Source organism: Lynx rufus, unplaced genomic scaffold (assembly GCF_022079265.1).
Source record: "Lynx rufus isolate CCGP_SWC_20201006 ecotype Redwood Valley unplaced genomic scaffold, mLynRuf1.p SCAF_4, whole genome shotgun sequence".
NCBI classification, from domain to species: Eukaryota; Metazoa; Chordata; class Mammalia; order Carnivora; family Felidae; genus Lynx; species Lynx rufus.
Genome location: NW_025814856.1, coordinates 7,906,545 through 7,925,854, shown reverse-complemented (window position 1 = coordinate 7,925,854; position 19,310 = coordinate 7,906,545). Strand labels below are relative to the sequence as shown.

The 19,310-nt window shown below is 57.9% G+C and overlaps 2 protein-coding genes across 8 annotated transcripts; both read left to right on the top strand.

Moving 5' to 3' along the window:
* Window positions 1–3,427: 3,427 nt before the first annotated feature.
* Window positions 3,428–7,561, top strand: ACP5 (acid phosphatase 5, tartrate resistant). Of its 2 annotated transcripts, none has more exons than XM_047096394.1 (6): window positions 3,428–4,008; window positions 5,153–5,240; window positions 5,471–5,731; window positions 5,941–6,068; window positions 6,206–6,551; window positions 6,951–7,561. In XM_047096394.1, exons 3-6 carry the CDS (start codon window positions 5,471–5,473, stop codon window positions 7,221–7,223), a joined length of 1,008 nt encoding a protein of 335 aa, XP_046952350.1. In that variant the 5' UTR covers window positions 3,428–4,008; window positions 5,153–5,240; the 3' UTR covers window positions 7,224–7,561. The 2 variants fall into 2 exon arrangements, with proteins under 2 accessions (XP_046952350.1, XP_046952351.1); XM_047096395.1 differs by lacking the exon at window positions 3,428–4,008 and adding an exon at window positions 4,068–4,234.
* Window positions 7,562–10,668: 3,107 nt separating this feature from the next.
* ELOF1 (elongation factor 1) lies at window positions 10,669–17,861 on the top strand. 6 transcript variants are annotated; one of them, XM_047096738.1, is made up of 5 exons: window positions 11,379–13,317; window positions 13,954–14,002; window positions 16,590–16,723; window positions 16,880–16,950; window positions 17,258–17,861. In XM_047096738.1, the coding sequence occupies exons 1-5, from the start codon at window positions 13,004–13,006 to the stop codon at window positions 17,299–17,301; spliced, it is 612 nt and encodes a 203-aa protein (XP_046952694.1). In that variant the 5' UTR covers window positions 11,379–13,003; the 3' UTR covers window positions 17,302–17,861. The 6 variants fall into 6 exon arrangements, with proteins under 6 accessions (XP_046952699.1, XP_046952694.1, XP_046952696.1 ...); XM_047096737.1 differs by having other exon boundaries at window positions 13,266–13,317; window positions 17,263–17,861; XM_047096739.1 differs by having other exon boundaries at window positions 13,303–13,321; window positions 17,263–17,861.
* Window positions 17,862–19,310: the final 1,449 nt, after the last annotated feature.

Sequence of the window (19,310 nt, the reverse complement as noted above, 5' to 3'; positions counted from 1 at the left end):
AGGTCGGAGTGAGCTTCTGTTCCAGGAAGGGTGAGAGGCCGCAGGAGTGTGGCTGCAAGGAGAGAGGGGAAGGGGGGGGGGGGCAGGGCTTCCAGAAGTCAAAGGAGGAACTCAACCATGGGATTGACGTTGGTGTTGGGAAGCAAGGCGGGAGTGAGCCAAGTCCCCATCCACCGCCACAGAAAATCTGCAGAACGGGGCTCGGCGGGGCCGGTGGAAGGATAAGAGCTCATTGAGAGCGCAGGAGGTGACCAGAGACATAAAGCCAGGAATGCGTGAGGTCTCGTTACATGCTCAGCACAAAGCCTGGTTTATTTTGTGTAATTTTTTTAAGTTTATTCATTCATTATTTATTTTAAACTTTTTTTTATCTTTATTTATTCCTGAGAGAGAGAGAGAGAGAGAGAGAGAGAGAGGGCATGAGCAGGGGAGGGGCAGAGAGAGAGGGAGACACAGAATCCGAAGCAGGCTCCGGGCTCTGAGATGTCAGCAACGAGCCCCGACGCGGGGCTTGAACCCACGAACAGCGAGACCATGACCTGATCCGAAGTCGGACGCTCAACCGACTGAGCCACCCAGGCGCCCCAACTGATTTATTTTTGAGAGAGAGAGAGAGCGGGAGCGTGTGCATGCGAGCGGGGGAGGGGCAGGGGCAGGGGAGAGAATCCCAAGCAGGCTCCACGCTGTCAGCGCAGACCCCATGCAGGGCTCGATCTCGCGAACGATCTCACCGACTGTGAGATCACGACCTGAGCTGAAACGAAGAGTCGGACGCTGAACCGACTGAGCCACCCAGGCGCCCCTGAGTCTGGTTTAGTTCATCGTGTGCCCAAGCTTTTGCATTTTTTCTCATTTAAAAAAATATGGGAAATGTTAACACTTGAAAAAGCTATAGAATGGTAAGTCTCACTAGTATCTCATTTTTCTGAAGACAAACGTGGGCATAGAAAAATTGACAGAGGGGCGCCTGGGTGGCGCAGTCGGTCAAGCGTCCGACTTCAGCCAGGTCACGATCTCGCGGTCCGTGAGTTCGAGCCCCGCGTCAGGCTCTGGGCTGATGGCTCAGAGCCTGGAACCTGTTTCCGATTCTGTGTCTCCCCCTCTCTCTGCCCCTCCCCCGTTCATGCTCTGTCTCTCTCTGTCCCCAAAATAAATAAACGTTGAAAAAAAAAAAAGAAAAATTGACAGAAAAAAAAATTAATGGGTAGTAACTCTCTGGGCAAGAGTGTCACTGGCGAGTGTCATATTTTCTTTCTATTGTTCAATATTTTGTAACTTTTTTATAAAGACCACGTGTTACAAAAAGATAATAACGATAATGTTGTGTGATCTCACACTAAATACATGAACAGAGGCGCCGGGGTGGCTCAGTCGGTTAAGCATCCTACTTTGGCTCAGGTCATGATCTCCCGGTGCCTGAGTTCAAGCCCCACATCGGGCTCTGTGTTGACAATGCAGAGCCTGCTTCAGATTCTCTCTCCCTCTATCTCTGCCCCTTCCCCACTGCACTCATTTTTCTCTCTCTCTCTCTCTCAAAATAAATAAACTTAAAAAAAATACACATACACAGAAAGCAGAGAAGATAGCTCCTAAAACCCCTGTGCCCTCCACATAAAGAAACAAACGTTGGGGCGCCTGGGTGGCTCAGTCGGTTAAGTGACAGACTCTTGGTTTCGGTTCATGTCATGATCTCACAGTTCGTGAGTTCGAATCCTGCGTCGGGCTCTGCACTGACAGAGCAGAGCCTGCCTGGGATCTGTCTCTCCCTCTCTCTCAAAATAAATAAATCAACTTTAAAAAAAAGCAAATGTTAACACTTAGTTCTAAATGCTTTGGGTAATTTCCCCCCCTTTTTTGGTAAAAGAAAACAGTAGGGATAAAATGGAACCTACCTCCCCAATCCCCCTTGTCCCCAGCCCCAACTGCATTGTCTTGTGGTCTCCCCAGAAAACACCCATTGCCCTGAATCTGGAGTGAGGTCTTTGTTTCCTGAATTTACTTTTTTTTTTTTTAATTTTTAATGTTTATTTACTTTTGAGAGCAGGGGAGGAGCAGAGAGAGAGGGAGACACAGAATCCAAAGCAGGTTCCAGGCTCCAGGCTCTGAGCTGTCAGCACAGAGCCACACGTGGGCTCAAACCCATGAGCTGTGAGATCATGACCCGAGCCGAAGTCAGATGCTTAACCAACTGAGCCACCCAGGTGCCCCCTGAGTTTACATTTTAACATACAGGGATGGTGAGAGGAAGTCTGCATTGATTTCTGCTGGTAAAATAACAAGACTTTTTTCTTTCTTTCTTCCTTTCTTTCTTCACTGACAACACTTTTCTTAAAAATTTTTTTAATGTTTATTTCTTTGAGAGAGAGAGCGTGTGCATGCACGTGCATGAGTGCAAGCAGGGGAGGGACAGAGAGAGAGGGAGACACAGAATCCCAAGCAGGCTCCAGGCTCTGAGCTGTCAGCACAGAGCCCAATGGGGGGCTTGAACTCACAAACCACGAGATCATGACCTGAGCCAAAGTTGGATGCTTAATTGACTGAGCCACCTCGGTGCTCCTATTAACAAGACTTCTCAAACAAAAATCCAAACGATACATGGAATATAAAATGGAAAGAGAACACCCCACCCCACCCCCAAAGAAAGGAAAGCAATTAACAAACAGCTAGAGTATGAATTTCCCTAGCATGTCAGCCCCAACAGGGCAGGAATTCCGGTCTGTCCTGTTCACTGCTGCTGAGTCAGCCAGTCCTGGGCATTACAGTGGGTGTTCAATGCCCGTTCAATCAAACTTTACCTTCCTTGGATTATGCCCATTTTCATTAAAAAAAAATGTTTTTAATGTTTATTTTTGAGAGAGAGAGCACAAGGAGGGGAGGGGCAGAGAGAGAGGGAGACACAGAATCCGAAGCAGGCTCCGGACTCTGAGCCATCAGCCCAGAGCCTGACGCGGGGCTCGAACTCCCGGACCGCGAGATCGTGACCTGGCTGAAGTCGGACGCTTAAGCGACTGCGCCACCCAGGCGCCCCTGATCATGCCCATTTTCAAAGCACGCTTTTTTAGTGAGCTTGGACCATTCGGTTAAGATGGTGTCTGTCAGGTGTCTCCGCGGTAAGGTTCCTGTCTTTTGCTTTGCCACACTTTATTCTTTGAAGGAAAGTCACTACCTCTTCTGAGTACAACCCACATGGAAAAGGAAGCGGGAAGGGTTGAGTTCTAGCTGCGGGACCGAGCATTTCAACTTACCCTATTTGGAATTAATCTTTAAGGGAAGATTTGACTTTACCGCCCTCACGCCCATTTTATTTATTCTGAAAAAGAGAGCGGGGGAGGGGGGCAGAGAGAGAGAGAGAGAGAGGGGGAGAGAGAGGGCATCTTAAGCAGGCCCCCCACGCTCAGCGTGGAGCCCAAGCGGGGCTCCACGGAAGGACCCTGGGATCCTGACCTGGGCGGAAATCAAGAGCGGGATGCTTAACCCAGTGAGCCACCCCGGGGCCCCTGCCCTCCTCGCTGAAGACGACAAACTTCCTCACTAGAGGGTGGCCTAGCCCAGGGTGAGGCCCGACCCAGTGATCGAGGGCCGTGGGCGCCCCAGGTGGGGAGGAAGGGGGCGACTCGGCCCGCGCGGCGGGGAGGCAGAGGGAGGAACTTCGGTCTCTGAGCCCCGGCCCCCGGCCCCGGCGGCCCGGGCTGCAGCCCAATCGTTGGGCCTGGGCCGTCCCCCGGGGTGCTCTAACCCATTTTACAGACGTGCTGCCTGCGCCCCGGAGGAGGCGTGGCGGCGCTCGGTGGCCCAGCAGGATTCCGGGGGCGGCGGGCCAGGCCCGGGAGGACACCCGAGCCCAGGAGGCCGAGGCGCCCGCCCTCCCCGCCGGGGATCACCTGGGCCGGCCCGGGGCCCGCGGGCCGGGCGGAGAGGGCCGCCGCCTCCTCAAAGCCCGGCAGCCCGCGAGCGCCCCGCACTCCAGCCGTCCGGGCCCCGCGACGCCGCCTGCCCCGCTGCCGGCAGGTGAGACCGGCCGCGACCTCCGCCACGGCCCCGCGGGAGGGGGCTCCGCCTGCCCCGGTGACCCACTTCCTGTTTGTCCGAACTGCGGGGGCGGGAGGCACAACCGGCTAGCCCGCACTGGGTGACCGGGGGCAGGTCACCTCACCTCGCTGAGCAGGTGACCTCCGCGCTGGATGAGCCCCCCCCCCCCCCAGTGCGCCCTCGCAACTGACTGGAGGGACCCGTCGTGAGTGCGCAGGGGACGAATCAGGGCGGGTGGAGGAAGGCAGGGAGGTGAGGGGCAGGTCAGACGGGCCCCAAGGGCAAGGGTCCCACTGGCCAAGCGCCTGCCTACTCTCAGGGGCAGCGGCCACCCGGGGGGGGGGGGCTGCGGGCAGCCGCTGAGGGTATGAGGGTCAAAAATCAGCGGTCACAAGGTGTGTCACCAGCTGCCTCCCCGCCTGGGTTCCTCCTGTGGGGAATGGGGGTGGGGAGGAGGGGAAGGTGTGGGCAGGACTTCCTGGAAAAGGGAGACCCTGGCGTTTGGGGGAGGGAGGTGACCCTGGGACTCAAACCCATAGGTTGTCAAACACACATCACCCACCAGGCACACAACTCACGTGAGACACGCAACCCAAACACACGCAACCTGACTCAGGCCCAGAACGGGGACACAGATGGGCGTCCTGCGAAGTTCCACTTTAGAGCCCGGGCGAATGTCACAGACACGCCACCCGGGGCCTTGCAGGCTCAGTGCGCACATCTACAGGGACAAAGGACTCCCAGGCACACAGCAGACATGTGACCCAGGCAGGCACGCTTGGCTACACACAGGAAACAGCTCAGACACACCCGTGCACAGGCAGCAAGCGCGTCCCCGGAGCACAGGGACGCACAGGAGGTGTCGGACGCACACATTCAGCCCCAGACCCAGCTCACGCACCTCACCGGGTGCCCCGGGGCCCACGACACAAGCGAGCTCGTGTGGGCACGCTTAGAGGCCGTGAGGGCAGGCGCGGCTGCACGGGGGCCAGCCCCCGACCCCGAATCCCGTGTCCAGCACTGGGGAACTCCAAAGCTCACATGACCCAAGGGGAGGGCTTCTGGAACAGTCTGCGGAGAAACTGCATCATCCTCACTAATGATCCATTTCCGTCCGCCCCAGGGAATAAAGGCTCAGTGACCGCCAGTTCTGCCCAGGAGCTCACCTGCCTCTCTGAGCCCCCGGCTGACTGGCTTGTGTCTCCCCCAGGGTGAGTGCGGGGTGTGGGACGAGGGAGGCCGGAATGGGCCCGCACGGCCACCCTTCCCCGGCCCAGGCCGGGCCCCGCCTACCCTCTGACCCTCCCAGCCCTGCTGCCCTGAGGTCCTGGGAACTAGGGCCCCACCCAAGGCTTTCCCCGGGGCCAGCCCTGCAGGGGTCTCCCGGGCCTGCTGCCCAGGCCTCAGCCCCCGGCCCTCAGGCGCCGTCTCTCCCTCCCAGATGGACACACAGACTATACTGCTCATCTTGCAAGCCTCGCTGGTGCTCCCCCTGGCTGACGGGGCCAACCCAGTCCTGCGCTTTGTGGCTGTGGGTGACTGGGGAGGAGTCCCCAACGCCCCGTTCTACACAGCCCGGGAAATGGCCACTGCCAAGGAGATTGCCAGGACCGTGCAGATCCTAGGCACAGACTTCATCCTGTCCCTGGGGGACAATTTCTACTTCACTGGCGTGCAGGACGCCAACGACAAGAGGTTTCGGGTGTGTGACCCCGGAGTGGGGGTGGGGGGCCCCACGTGGAAAAGCCGCTCGACCTTTGGGACTCTGGGGAGGGCAGAGGGAAGCTGACGCTTGCGCGCACCTGGGGCGCTCCGTGTCTCCCTCGGCCTCGGCCCCTCGCTTGGCGGGAGCCTCGGGGTAGCTGCTTGACCCTGGGGGTGGGGGTGGGGCGTCCCTTCTGTGTGCCACAGGAGACCTTCGAGGATGTGTTCTCGGCCTCCTCCCTCCGCAACGTGCCCTGGTACGTGCTGGCTGGCAACCACGACCACCTGGGGAACGTCTCCGCGCAGATCGCCTACTCCAGGATCTCTCAGCGCTGGTGAGCCGGCCCCCAGCCATGCCGCACCCCCCCCCCGCCCCCGCCTCGCCCAGGGGGACCGAGAGCCGAAGCCGGGGCTCGAACCCGGGCCTCGTCTGCTCAAGAGGTGGCGCCCCGTGCCTCTGTCTCCTCCGCAGGAACTTCCCCAGCCCTTACTACCGGCTGCGCTTCAAAGTCCCACGGTCCAATGTGTCCGTGGCCATCTTCATGCTGGACACGGTGACGCTGTGCGGCAACTCGGACGACTTCCTCAGCCAGCAGCCCGAGAGGCCCCGTGACGTGGCGCTGGCCCGCACGCAGCTGTCGTGGCTCAAGAAGCAGCTGGCGGCGGCCAAGGAGGACTATGTGCTGGTGGCCGGCCACTACCCCGTGTGGTCCATCGCCGAGCACGGGCCCACCCGCTGCCTGGTCAAGCAGCTGATGCCGCTGCTGGCCACACACAAGGTCACCGCCTACCTGTGCGGCCATGACCACAACCTGCAGGTGAGGGGTCTGCGGGGGAGGTGAGGAAGGGGCCCCCGGCCCGGCCGGCGGGCCACACGGCGCACCGGGATCGGCCTGCCGCCCGACGGTCTCCCGAACGTCCCTCAAGCTGTATGCTGTCTAACCAGAAAAGAGCCCAAAGTTTCCCCAAAGCCGTCATACCAGCTACCAGCTCCTAGCTGCTCATTCGCTTCTCTAGCTGTGAAGCAGGATCGGTCCATTGCTACAGGGGAGGAAACTGAGGCCCAGAGGGTTTCTGCTCCTCGCCCGAGGTGACGCTGTGGTCGGGGACAGACCCGACCCTGGATTCGAGACGGGGAGGGGGGGGCACAAAGCCCGCGGTCAGCCTCATCGAGGGGCCAGGGCCGCCGACCCTGACCCTGCGCCCTCCGTGCACAGTACCTCCAGGACGAGAACGGCGTGGGCTACGTGCTGAGCGGGGCCGGAAACTTCATGGACCCCTCGAGGAAGCATATGCGCAAGGTCCCCAACGGCTACCTGCGCTTCCACTATGGGGCCGAGGACTCGCTGGGGGGCTTTGCCTACGTGGAGATCAGCCCCAAAGAGATGAGCGTCACTTACATCGAAGCCTCGGGCAAGTCCCTCTTCAAGACCAGACTGCCGAGGCGAGCCAGGCCCGAGCACCCACGCGTGCGCCACTCCAGGGCCTGAGGCGGGGGGGGGGGGCCTCCCTGCCGGCGGGTGGCTGGGCCCCGCTGGGCCGCGTGCCCGTGGGCAGGCTTCCTCACGGGCCCGTGGAGCTGCGGCAGAGCAGAAGGAGAACCACAGACGAGGAGCGGTGGCGCCAGGTGGCCCTTGTGGCAAGGAGGCCCGCGTCTGTGAAAGCAACGTGGGCACGTGGACCAGCCGGCGTGCCGCGCCCCGTGGCCGAGCTCGTCCAACCTGAGCTCCAGGCGGTGGGGGGGGGGGGGGGCAGGGAGGGAAAGCTTTCTCCTGAACCAAGCACCTGTCACTGCCGAATATTCAATAAAAAAAATAGTTGCAGAGGCTGCACGCGTGCCACGGGCGTCTCTCTCCTCCCCTCGCTGGCGTGTTACATCACCCGTGGGTCTGAGCGTGTCGGGGCCGTGCTGCCCCTTCGTCGCTCAGCGGGCCTCACGCGTGGAGGCAATTTGAAGTAAAGACCGAACCGAAAGGGGGCGCCCGGGTGGCTCGGTCGGTTGAGCATCCCAGACTCTTGATTTCGGCTCAGGTCACGATCTCACGGTTCGTGGGTTCGAGCCCCGCATCAGGCTCAGCACTGGCAGCGCAGAACCTGCTTAGAATTCTCTTTCCCTTCCCCTGCTTGCTCACTCTCTCTCTCTCTCCAAATAAGTAAATAAATAAACAGACCAAACCAAAAGGGTTACCAGACGAATCAAGGCTTCCTCCTCTGCGCCCACCTCCCCAGGCAGCCCCCCATCACTGTTTCTTTCCGGCCAAAATGGATACCTCTGTAATAAAAACATCCCCCCCCCTTTTTCTTTTACACAAAACAACACGATACACACACAGTTCTGCGCACGCTCTTTCTGCTAACCACAACTCGGCTGTTCGTGACAGAAGATTCCTTTTTGTTCACCCCGATGTGGAACTGGTAATGCAGTCACATACATCAAAAATCTAAAGTCTATGGAAAAGTCAAACATCTCCCTCCCTCCCTGTACTTCGGTCCCCCTCTCCAGAAGGAAACAACTTTCTTATAAATGCTTTGTTGCCTTCCAGGATTCCTCTACTCACATAAAAAGCAAACGTGAAGTTTTGTTCTCCCCTCGCCCACTGATCTGCACCCGGCTTTTTTTGTTGTTTTCAAACCAGCTCTATGGACGTGTGATGGACACATTGCGAGTGTGCAATCTGTCAACTGTGGACAAAGGCACATAGCCACAAACCCACCCCCACAATCGAGACTGAAGCATTTCACATAGCCCGTGGGTTCACTTCGCACTGCTGTTTCTGTCTGTTGTACCTGGAGATCTGCCCATCAGATCTCAGGGGAATTTCTGGCTCTTGCCACAGCTACAGAGGTCCTGCCGTATGCCTACCCGCTGTCTCCGAACCAGCCGTCGACCGAGGGCCACCTGAGTTGCTTCCAATAATTTTGCTATCCTCAAACACCGCGGCAATAAATGACCCTATGCATCCATTTCCTATGTGTACAGACAGATTTGTAGGATACATCAGATACGTTCCCCAAAGACTGCCGTCCTTTTAAAAAAAAATTCTTTTATGTCTTTAACTTTTGAGAGATAGAGCACGAGTGGGGAAGGGGCAGAGAGAGAGGGAGACACAGAATCCGAAGCAGGCTCCGGGCTCCGAGCTGTCCGCCCAGAGCCCGACGCGGGGCTCGAACCCACGGACCGCGAGATCATGACCTGAGCCGGGGTTGGACGCTTAACTGACCGAGCCACGCAGGTGCCCCGAGGTTTTATTTTTAAATAATCTCTACATCTAACATGGGGCTTGAACTTACAACCCTGAGATAAAGAGTCACATGCTCTACTGACTGAGCCCCCCAGGTGTCCCAGGCGTCCCTCTTTATGACAGCCATGGAGCTTCCACCTGATGTCACTGGCTCCTTGCCGGGCCTGCTGAAATCCATTCCAGTCTTTCCCTCTTACCAACCAACTGCGGTGGGTGCCCCAGGCCCCATGCTTTTTGTACATCTGTGCAAGTATGTACGCAGGAAAACTTCCAGAAGCAGAGCTGCATGAGGGCCTGTTTCTTCCAGTGGATGCTGGAAGCTGCAGACACGCCCAGTTCCCCTCTGGGAGGGAGTTGAGGAACACCCACCCACAGCCAGCCAGGGCCACCCAGCGCAGGGCAGGTCCCAGTGCTCCCTTGGCCCCTCCCTCAACTGTCACTTCAGCCGCTACAGGGCAGGGACCCACTTGTTTGGCTCCAACTGTCAGCCTGAGCTGAGTGAAATGAAATCGCAACCCGGATAAAATGTAACTGAGGTTAGTTTTAGGGAGAGGAACTCAGGGAGTGTGACACCTTCCATTCGCTACTTTATAGAAGCTGATATTGTTGAATCTGTCGCAGATACAACCCCGGGGAGCATGTGTTAACTGTTAAAATGAAGCAAAGCTATCTTACCAAAATGCCAGCCCTGAGTTCCTTCCCGGGATTACTACTACCAGCCGGGCTCTACTCCCCAAAACACCATCGCTTCTAATCCTCACCCATGAGGCAAGGGCCAGAATCATCCTTGCTTCTCTGAGGACATTACAGAAACTCGGCAGATTAAGTAACGTGCCCAAGGTTATGCCCAGGAAGTGGCAGACCCTTGATCTGAACCGCAAGAGTCAAGGCGGTTCGCAGCCACCCTGCCTGTTCCCACTGACTCAGAGGCTCCAGGCAGGGCAGGGATCTGAATCAGAAGTCAGCCCAGCGTCCCTGTTCACAGGGCCTGGAGCGTGGAATTAGCCCAATGTCCCTGTTCACAGGGCCCAGCACGTGGAAAGGAGAAGTGACCCACCCGAGCTGACACAGGGAACGAGTGGCAGGGAGCGGGCTTGTCACCCAGGCCCCCTTCTCCACAACGACCAAGTGCTGTTGCCATGTACCAAGCACAAGCACCAGGCAGCTGGGGACCCAAGGAACAGCAAAAAGAAGCAAGCAGGGAGGACACTCGGGCTCAGAGGGGTTCCATCCAGCCCGGGGGACGAGGCCAGCTAGCACGCAGCCATTGTTAGAAAGATGCCTTCTAAACTTCAAAGAACTGGATGCCAGAGACTCTCAAGGCCAGCCACAGGCTTTCATATCCTCTCACTCTTCCCAAGCAACCGGCTGGGATTCGCCCATCATGGATGTTATCATCTCCCCCACTCCACTCCTCACCCCAGGTGCCGGGACCGGCAGTGGCACCCTCTTGCAGCCAGCAGCTCGTCCTGGAGGTCAGGCCACCCCCCTCAACACCCTCGCAGGCCAAGAACCACAAATAGGAAGGTGAGAGACCTGCCTTGCGAAAATGCACGGTCATCAGAGCAACGTGACGCCAGCTCGGAGCAAACGTCCAGAGGAAATCCAGAAACGAGCTCGAGAACACACGAGACCGCAAGGCAGGTGGAAGGTGGAGCTGCAGTTTCGCGGGGAAGGTGTTATTTGCCTTGTCAATTTCCCCAGCGGACAGAGCCCTGATCCTCCTTCAGACCACACACACAAAAATAAAACCCAGAGGGACCACATGTTTGAATACGGAAATAAAACACCGCAGGAGTCGAACGCGAACATCCACATCTGAATAAGATGGCTCAGGGTAGCTCTGTTCATAATTGCCCCGGAGTGGCAACAACGCCCCACGTCCATCCACTGACTACGACTCAGTGATAAAATGGGACAGACTGCTGACGGACGTGACATGGACAAGTCTCCAGCTGAGTCAGCCGAGCAAAAGCAAGTGAAACTCAAAAGACTACAGAATGTTTCTGTTCATATGACTTTCTGAAAACTACATAAAGGAACTGAAAACAGGTCAGTTGATGCCAGGGGCTGGGCACAGGGGGAGGAATGGACTACAAGAAGACACGAAGAAAGTTTTGGGGGGTGATGGACACATCCGTTATCTTTTTTTTTTTTTAATGTTTATTTACTTTTGAGAGAGAGAGAGAGACCGAGCATGAGCGGGGAAGGGGAAGTGAGAGAGGGGGACACAGACTCGGAAGCAGGCTCCAGGCTCTGAGCTGTCAGCACAGAGCCGGAAGCCGGGCTCGAACTCACGAACCTGCAAGATCATGACCTGAGCCGAAGGCGAACGCTTAACGGACTGAGCCACCCAAGCACCCCAAAACATTCTCTATCTTAATTGTGGTGATGGTTTCATGCGTGTACACGTATGTCAAAACATGAAGTTTCATAGTTCACATGCGATTTATTGTCTGCCAGTCATATCTCAATAGAGCTGGGAAGGAAAGACGGTAGGAGAGAGTGAGAGAGAGAAATAGAAACAAAGAGAATGAGAAAGAAACAAACCCCCACAATCATGAGCAGATATGGGATAGTCCGTATATACTATGGCCGAGTTGCACTACGAATTGTGTAACTACTAAAAACAAAAGTTACCTGTACGTGTTTTGACTATTAAGTGTAAATAGTAAATTGATCCCTCCTGGGTGCACAAGTTTGTAGGAGCAATGAAAAAAGAGAGTCCGGTAGAGCACGTTCCAAGGGTAACACTGCCCCCTAGGGGACACCCTGAAGATAGCTCGGCCTAAAATACATCTTCCAAATTACTTTCCTGACCACTGTCAGGAAAGGGCTCTTATCAAGGTCACCAGGGACCAAACACTTGCAAGGTCAACAGTCAATTCTCTTTCCACGTCTTAGTCAAACTCTCAACCACAGGTGACACAGCTGACCACCCTGTCTCGAAATACCTTCTTCTCAAGGCTCTGGGAAAGATCACCCACCTCTCTCTCCCCCTACCTCACTGGCCTACCCAGTCGCTTGCTGACTCCTCCTCCTAGCATCTAAGGTTGGGGTGCCCCTGGTCTCCTTCTTAGCCCTCTTCTTTTGCTATACTTTGCCCCTCACCCTGAAACCAGGTGACTCCTCTGGCCCCAAGGCTTCAAATAACCTCCCTAGGTGAATGACTCTCAAAATCACCTCCAGATCCTTCACCTGACCTCCAGACTCCTCTTCCACTGGCCTGTTCCATCCCTCCTTTTGCTCGTCTCCAAAATCATGGCTAGAACACAACCCTGGACTTCTCCCTGCGCCTTCCTCATCTGAGTGAGAGGGAGCCCCCAGGGGCTCCAAGACAGGGGAGTGTCTGTTCCCTTCTCTCCTTCCCTCCATCAGAAGTTCTGCAGGTGCAATTTCTGTGTAACTCCGGCTCAGCCTTCGATTTCAGCCTGAGCGGCAGCCTCCCGGAGAAGCCTTCGCTAACCCCTCACACTAGCTTGGCAGCCCCCTCCATCATCACATGCTCTGAGATCCATACGTTCTCCTCTGCTGAGCTGAAGGGTGTAGTAATTGAGCCTTTTATGTTTATGTCCAGCCTCTCCCCTAAACTGTGGGAACTGTAAAGCCTTATTCTCTCCTCGCCCGACTCCAACAGAGTCCTTAAGGTGCCCACGAGACCACGTGATCTGGCCCTTGTTTGCCTGTGCAATCTCTTCTATTATAATTTCGGCGCTCAGTGCGGTCCGCGGACCAGCGGCACGGACGTCACCGGGGAGCTAGTTAGAAATGCAGCCTTTGAGACCACACCCCTGACCTAATGGATCAGACCTGAATTTTAATCAGATCCGCAGGCTCTTATTAACGTTTGAGAAGAGCGTCCTACAATCTCCCCCATCACCACGATTCAGCCGTACTGCTATTTGCAATTCCTTAGCACGGAAATCTTTTGAACGTGTCCGCAGCTGGGGAGATCCGGGCTGGCTGCGAGGGGCTGAGGCTTGAACTGGGAGACACGACACGTGCAGACGCTGCGGCCTAGAGCGAGGATGCCTTTCCAACGCCGGTCCGGCCCAGCCCACCGTCGCCGAACCGCCTGCACCGCGACAACTCCTCAGAAGCGGCGGCGCGCACCGCCTCAGGCCACGGCGCCAGCGCCCTCGCGCAGGCGCACTGCGACCCCGCCGCCCGGTAGGGTGTGCGAGTACGCATGTGCACCGAAAAGAAGCGGGAGAAGGCGGGGCCTCCCCGCGGGGCGTTCCCGGCCGCAGGTTAGAGGAGGAGAGGGGGTTCCGCTTCCGGCTGGAGCCGGAAGCCACTGTCTCCCGGGTGAACGAGGCCGTCGCAACGAGGGGAGGCGAGTGTAGGTGACTGTTCGCAGGGGCGGGCGTTGGGGCCAGGCCGGGTTAGGCGATCTTCTACTGGGGGGGGGGTGCTCACGGGATCCTGGAGGAGGCGTCGAGGACCCCGGGGCTGGGGGGGTGGCCGGCCGGGGAGCTTGACTCCCCCGGACCCCAGCCCTCTAAGCGCGGCCGCTCGGAGGCCTGGCTCCCGCAGGCGGAGGGCGGGAGGCGACGCCGAAGCCTCGGTGAGCTTGGAGGGACCCCCGGCCCTCCGCCTTTTGAAGGTTGGGAGCCGATCCCTTTTCCAGGCCCCTTTGGCGCGCTTGGACTTAGGTCGCCATAGGGCAGGCAGGGCCCCTGGAGCTTTGTGTACAGGCTAGACCCCCTTTCTGGTGTGCGATTGGGGGTGCCGTAGACGCCGGATAAAATGAGATTCTGGAGCCCATCCATACTTTCTGGTTCGGGAGCCTTATCTGTTCGTTCAACAAGTAGTTACTGAGCGCTTAATGCATACCAGGCACCGTGCCTGGTATGGGGATTCAGCAGTGGGTAAATCGTGCACCCCCCCCCCAACACTGCATTCCGCTAGGGGCAGATCTGAAATGAGGTTCAGAAATCTGCATTTTTGAGCATCCCTCAAGTGATTCTGTTAACAGGTGGTACCCAGGGCCAGGCTTCGGGAAAACAGAACACTCCCCGGAGCAGGTGAGGCAGGGGCTATAGAACTGGCTATATTTCCGGGGGGGGGGGGGGGGGTTCTGGCTGCTTTCCCCTGAGGTCCCATCTCAGACTCTTTCTCCCCATTGCTCCCTGAGCTTCAGCTGTACCAATCTTCTTGCTCTTTCGGGGGGCGGGAAGGGGGGAGCCGCTTCTGCCTCTGAGCCTTTGCAGTTGCTGTTCCATCAGTCTGGACTGTTTTGCACTGTCGCCTTCTCTCATCATTCAGGCCTCAGTTTAAATGACTTTTACCCAGAGGGTCCTTCCCACCCCGCTCCTAGGTGAAGTTGCCCCATTCCGGAAGTATTCCCTTAGCCCTGATTGATTCATCTCATAGCACTTACTGGTAACGGAAATGATCTCTCTTATTAAGTTGTTAAGGGTCTGCCGTCGGCTACCAGCAGTTCCACAAAAGCAGACACTTTGCCTGCCTTGAGTGCAGCATTGCCGTGGTTCGCGGAGGGCCTGGCATTGGTTCATTCGTTCATTGAGTAAACATTTGTCGAGCGCCAGCTCTGTGCCACCAGCAGTTGTAGGCGCTGGGGATACAAAGAAAAGACACAAGTCCCTGCCATCGTGGAATGTACATTTGGAGGGAGGTGGACGGGGTAGGAGGTGCAGGGAGAGCCATAGGGAGGCTGTTTTGAAAATGACCAGGACTGGGGACTCGGACTACGGTTTTGGCTCTGGCGAGAAGAGAAGCGGGCAGATTCTGGATGTCTTTTAGAGGTAAAGCCACAGGATCAGGATCTGATAAGGGATGTGAGAGGGAGTGGAAGGAATCGAGGGGGAGTCCAAGGTTTGTGCAAAGATGGGTTTGCTATCTGCTGAGCTGGGGAAGACGGAAGGGGCCTGTTGAGGTGTCAGCAGCTTGGGTTTTGGACGGGTTATGTTGAAAAAGTGGGTTAGCATCCGGTGAGGGTGTAGCCGAGGCAGGTAGACGAGCCAGTCTGCAGCGGAGAGGAACCGTTGAGGGTGGCAGATCGGGAAGCCTCAGTGTAGAGGAGGCATTTGAAGCCCTGAGGCTGGGCGAGGTCTCCACGGAGGTGAGAGCAAATGGAGAGGAGCCCAAAGATTGAGCTCGTGGGCTCGTGTATCATCACGGAAGTCCGGGCCGGGGCCGGGGGGAAAGCAGCAGCAGAAACTGCAAGGCCCCGCCAGTGAGGCCGGGGCAGAGTGCAGGGTCCTGAGAGCCGCGTGGGAAGGGTGGGAGGACGGGCCAGTGCGTCCAGTGCCCTGAGGAGGCGGGGAACTGCCCCCTGGGGGGAGCAGTATGGTGGGGGGGTAGAGGGAGAATGGGAGGAAATGAAGACCGGGAATGCAGGCAGCTCTTCTAGAATTCTGGTCTTTATTCCTGTGTCACGGAGGAAGAGCCACACAGGTGGAGCGTAGGGGGGACAGGGAGAGGGGAGAGTGCCTGGGGACGGTGATCCTAGAACCCTGAGCTCAGTGCCTGGCGTGGGAGGCCCCTGTCTCCAAGACACCTGTCCCTAGATGTTTCTCTGCCGCTTGAGCCCATCATCTTCCCCCAGCATCTTGTTCTTCCTGTGCGTTAGGCATCAGAGGATGATGCCACCTTCTCCCCCTACCCACCCTGTCCATCCCCCACCACCTTAGGAGTCATCCCGGTCCCTCCTTCTCTGGCCACACTCTGAGACTCTCTCACCGCCCGCCATCCCTCCACCCTGAACAGCCCTGGCGTGGTTCTGACTTCATCTGTACCCACACCTCCGACCTGTACTCCTCGATGCCCTAGAAAGGCAGTGATTTCATCCTTTGTCTCCCCACTGCCCACCCTCCCACCCAGGATCCATCCAGACCCTTTCCCCTGCCCCCGCTCCCTGTTTAGCCTGCCCCTCGCCACCCCCTGCCCCATGTGGTCCCCCAACGCTGGCCGGGGCCCTCAGACACCTGTCTTCGGTCGTGGTATGTGGCAAGGACCGGAAATGCTTGTCCCCCCGTCTCTGCCCACCAGCCCCTTGTGTGTGGAGAGTTAGCCCAGGGGGCTTCTCTGGAGGATCTCTCCTGTCCCTTGAGTGTCATTCCTCCTAGGTGTCCCTTGTGTGTCCCTTTGACGAGAGGAGTAGCTGCTCCTAAAAGCGCCGGCTTCTGGGCACTTAGGCTGTGCCCATCCCCGCGCAGCTGGTCCGTCAGAGCCTCTTGCGTCATCCTCACCAGGAACAGTGGCGTCCTGCCTGGGTGCTGAGGATGGGTGGGCCGGGTCCCGTGCTCGGCACTCCGTGTACCGTTTGTCATGGCAGCCGCACAGACCCCCGTGTGGGTAGCAGCCTCATCTCTGTTTTACTGACAGAACACTGAGGCACAGAGAGCTTAAGTCACCTGCCCGGGGCCACCCAGCAAGTGGGGGGCCACGATTAGAACTCGGGCCACCTGTTGCCAGAGCCTGCCCCCATCCCCCGCCCAGAGTGTGCCTGGATCCGCCGCCTACCTGGGGACTGGGAGCCTCATCCCTCAGAGGCGGAGCCTTCTTCCCAGCCTGCCCCCTAGAGCATCGAGCTGGAGGGCTCTGTGGGTCCCCTGGGTTGCTGACTCCTGTCCCCCACCGCCACCGCAGGTTTGCCCTCCTACAGACATGGGGCGCAGAAAGTCCAAACGGAAGCCACCCCCCAAGAAGAAGATGACAGGCACCTTAGAGACCCAGTTCACCTGCCCCTTCTGCAACCACGAGAAGTCTTGTGACGTGAAAATGTGAGTGGGGGACGGGGCCTCCCCTCTCCTCCCAGAGTCGGGAGGCAGCTTCCCTGCTCCCACCATCCTTTCTGCCCCAGGCCCTCCCACTTAGGGCGATCGTCACCCATAGACGCGGCCTCCTTTACTCACCAGCCCCTCCTCCTCCTGTTCCAGGGACCGGGCCCGCAACACCGGAGTCATCTCGTGTACCGTGTGCCTAGAGGAGTTCCAGACGCCCATCACATGTATCCTTGGGAAACCAGGCTCTTGCGGGGAAGTGGGGTGGGTGGGGAGGGGTGGGGGCAGTCAGGGCTCCCCTGCCCCGGGTGGGCTGCTCTAGGGCACCTGGCCAGGGGCGAGGGGACTGGATCCGGTCTTTGCTCCTCTGGTCTTCCTGCTTACGCTTTTGTGGGCCGTGACCTCCCCGGGGCGGGGACAAGGCGCCACCTGCTGACTTGTGTAGGGTTCGCTGCGGGGATCTGGCTGACACCGGTGAGAGGGGTGCCTACAGGGAAGGGGCCCGATGCCACCAGTTGCCCTTGACCTCAGCGGCCCAGATCTGTCAGAACCGGTGGACGTGTACAGCGATTGGATAGATGCCTGCGAGGCAGCCAACCAGTAGCGATGCAGAGGACCCACTCCCGCGGCAACCCTGCCTGCCGTGGACCTGCCCCGCTGGGTGCCAATCCAGAGACATTCCAGGGTCCGCGGTGTGGGTCCAGGGCCTTCACAGCCCTCTGCGTGTATGGAGTGGGTGTGAGTGCGAGTGTGGCCGCGGCAGCGTGCCTGTGGGCACGGACTGGAGTTGAGGCGGGGTTGTTGGGCCCCCCCGGGGGCCTGAAGTGCTTCCCTCGGCTCTGAAAGGCTTGAACTTGCTTGCTCCTCCTCGGGGCCCGCGTCCTGACGTTCTGGGCAAGGACGAGCCCAGCAGAGGCTGCCAGGGGACTCTCCAGCCTCCTCACCCATCTCACCAGCACCGTGTGAACTGGACTGCCCCCCGCCCCTCCCCTGCCTCCCTAGGCCTGTGGCCTGGGATTCAAAGCCACAGTCCCACAGGCAGCCCCTTTTCCTGTTTAGTTGCTTTTGTAGAGGAGGAAGGGGCTGGGCTGGGGATCGCCGTTGGTCACGAGCCCCTAAATAAAGCAGCTGATGCAAACTCCTGCTTCTTTGTGATTTCCTGGGTTCTGGGTTCAGTGAGGGAGAGGGGGAGACTGAAGCACTCAGAGGTGGCCTGGCGGGCCATTGGAAATGGGGTTTGGTCAGTCCTCAAACTGTCCGTTTTGTCCATGCGACAGGCATTCGGGGTGAAACCGTGGCCGTGCTGGGCCCGAGGCACACGGATGAACCCACAGACACCTGGCCAGGCATTTACAGGCACAACAGAAAGTGGGGCCAGTGGAGCCGGGGTGACCAGAGAAGGCTTCCTGGGGGGCGGTCCGAAAGAAGAAGTGATACTCAAGGGCCACCCTGTGCCAGAAGCTGCTCTCAGGCTTGCCTGCCCTGCCCCCCCACCCCACCCCCCTGAAAGGTGCCTGTGAGGTAGGTGCCCCAGGCTCACAGGTGAGGAATTGGGCCAGAGATGGCAAGTCACCGGCCTAACGTCCCACAGCCGGAAAGCTGCAGAGTTGGGCCTTGAACCTGGGAGGCCTGGCGTCACAGCCCGGGGTCTGACCGCCTAAGAGTCCAGGGTCCAGGCTGAGAGAACAGCTCTCTGTTTCCAGGGCCGCAGGGGTGACAGCATTGTGGAGGAGTAAGGGTCCGGGAAAGGGACCTTTTTCCGAGGGTGGTGAGGGGTCTCTGAAGACGAGGTGGGGCCGATGCTGGTGCGGTGTAATACATTTTGGTCCCTATCTCTAGTTCCTGGCACAGCTCCTCAACCCATTGGAATTTCCTGAATGGCAGCATCTTTTGTCAACAGAGCCCGTTTTGATCACACCTACGTTCATGCCGATCGCTGTGGGGCCCCAGATCAGCTTCAGGATGGGGCTGGTCACCGGAAGGTCCGTGATTACTGAGTGGGACCCTCGGTAACACCCACAACCTCTGAGGAAGGGAAAGGGGGGCTACAGATTAAGCTGTATAACAACTTCAACAAGATTTGACAAGCTTGGGGGGTCGGTGAACCCACGGAAGTGCTGGGGGAGTGGGGTGCCCCTTCTCCCGACTTGGGCCCGTACACCGGCTCCATCGAGCGCCTCCTGATTTATATTCTTTTCTAATAAACCGGTAATCTAGGAAAACGCAATGCTTCTCTTGAGTTCTGTGAGCCACTCTAGTAAATTAACGAAATCGGAAGAGGTGGTCATGGGAATCCCTGATTATCACTGGTTGGTCAGAAGCACAGGTCATAACCTGGACTTGGAATTGGCCCTAAAGGGGAGGGACAGCCTCCTAAGACTGAACCCTTATCCTGGGAGATCCAATGCTGTCTGTCTCCAGGTCGTGTCAGAATTGAGTGAATTGCTTGGTTTTGGAAAAAATGCATCTGGACCTTGTTGATGGACGGTGCCCTCAGATGGTCTTACAGGTGTGGAGCTTGGGGCCCATCAGCACCCGCACCCGGCTTTGAGCCTGGGCAGCAGGTGGCCTGTGCTTTGGATTCCTC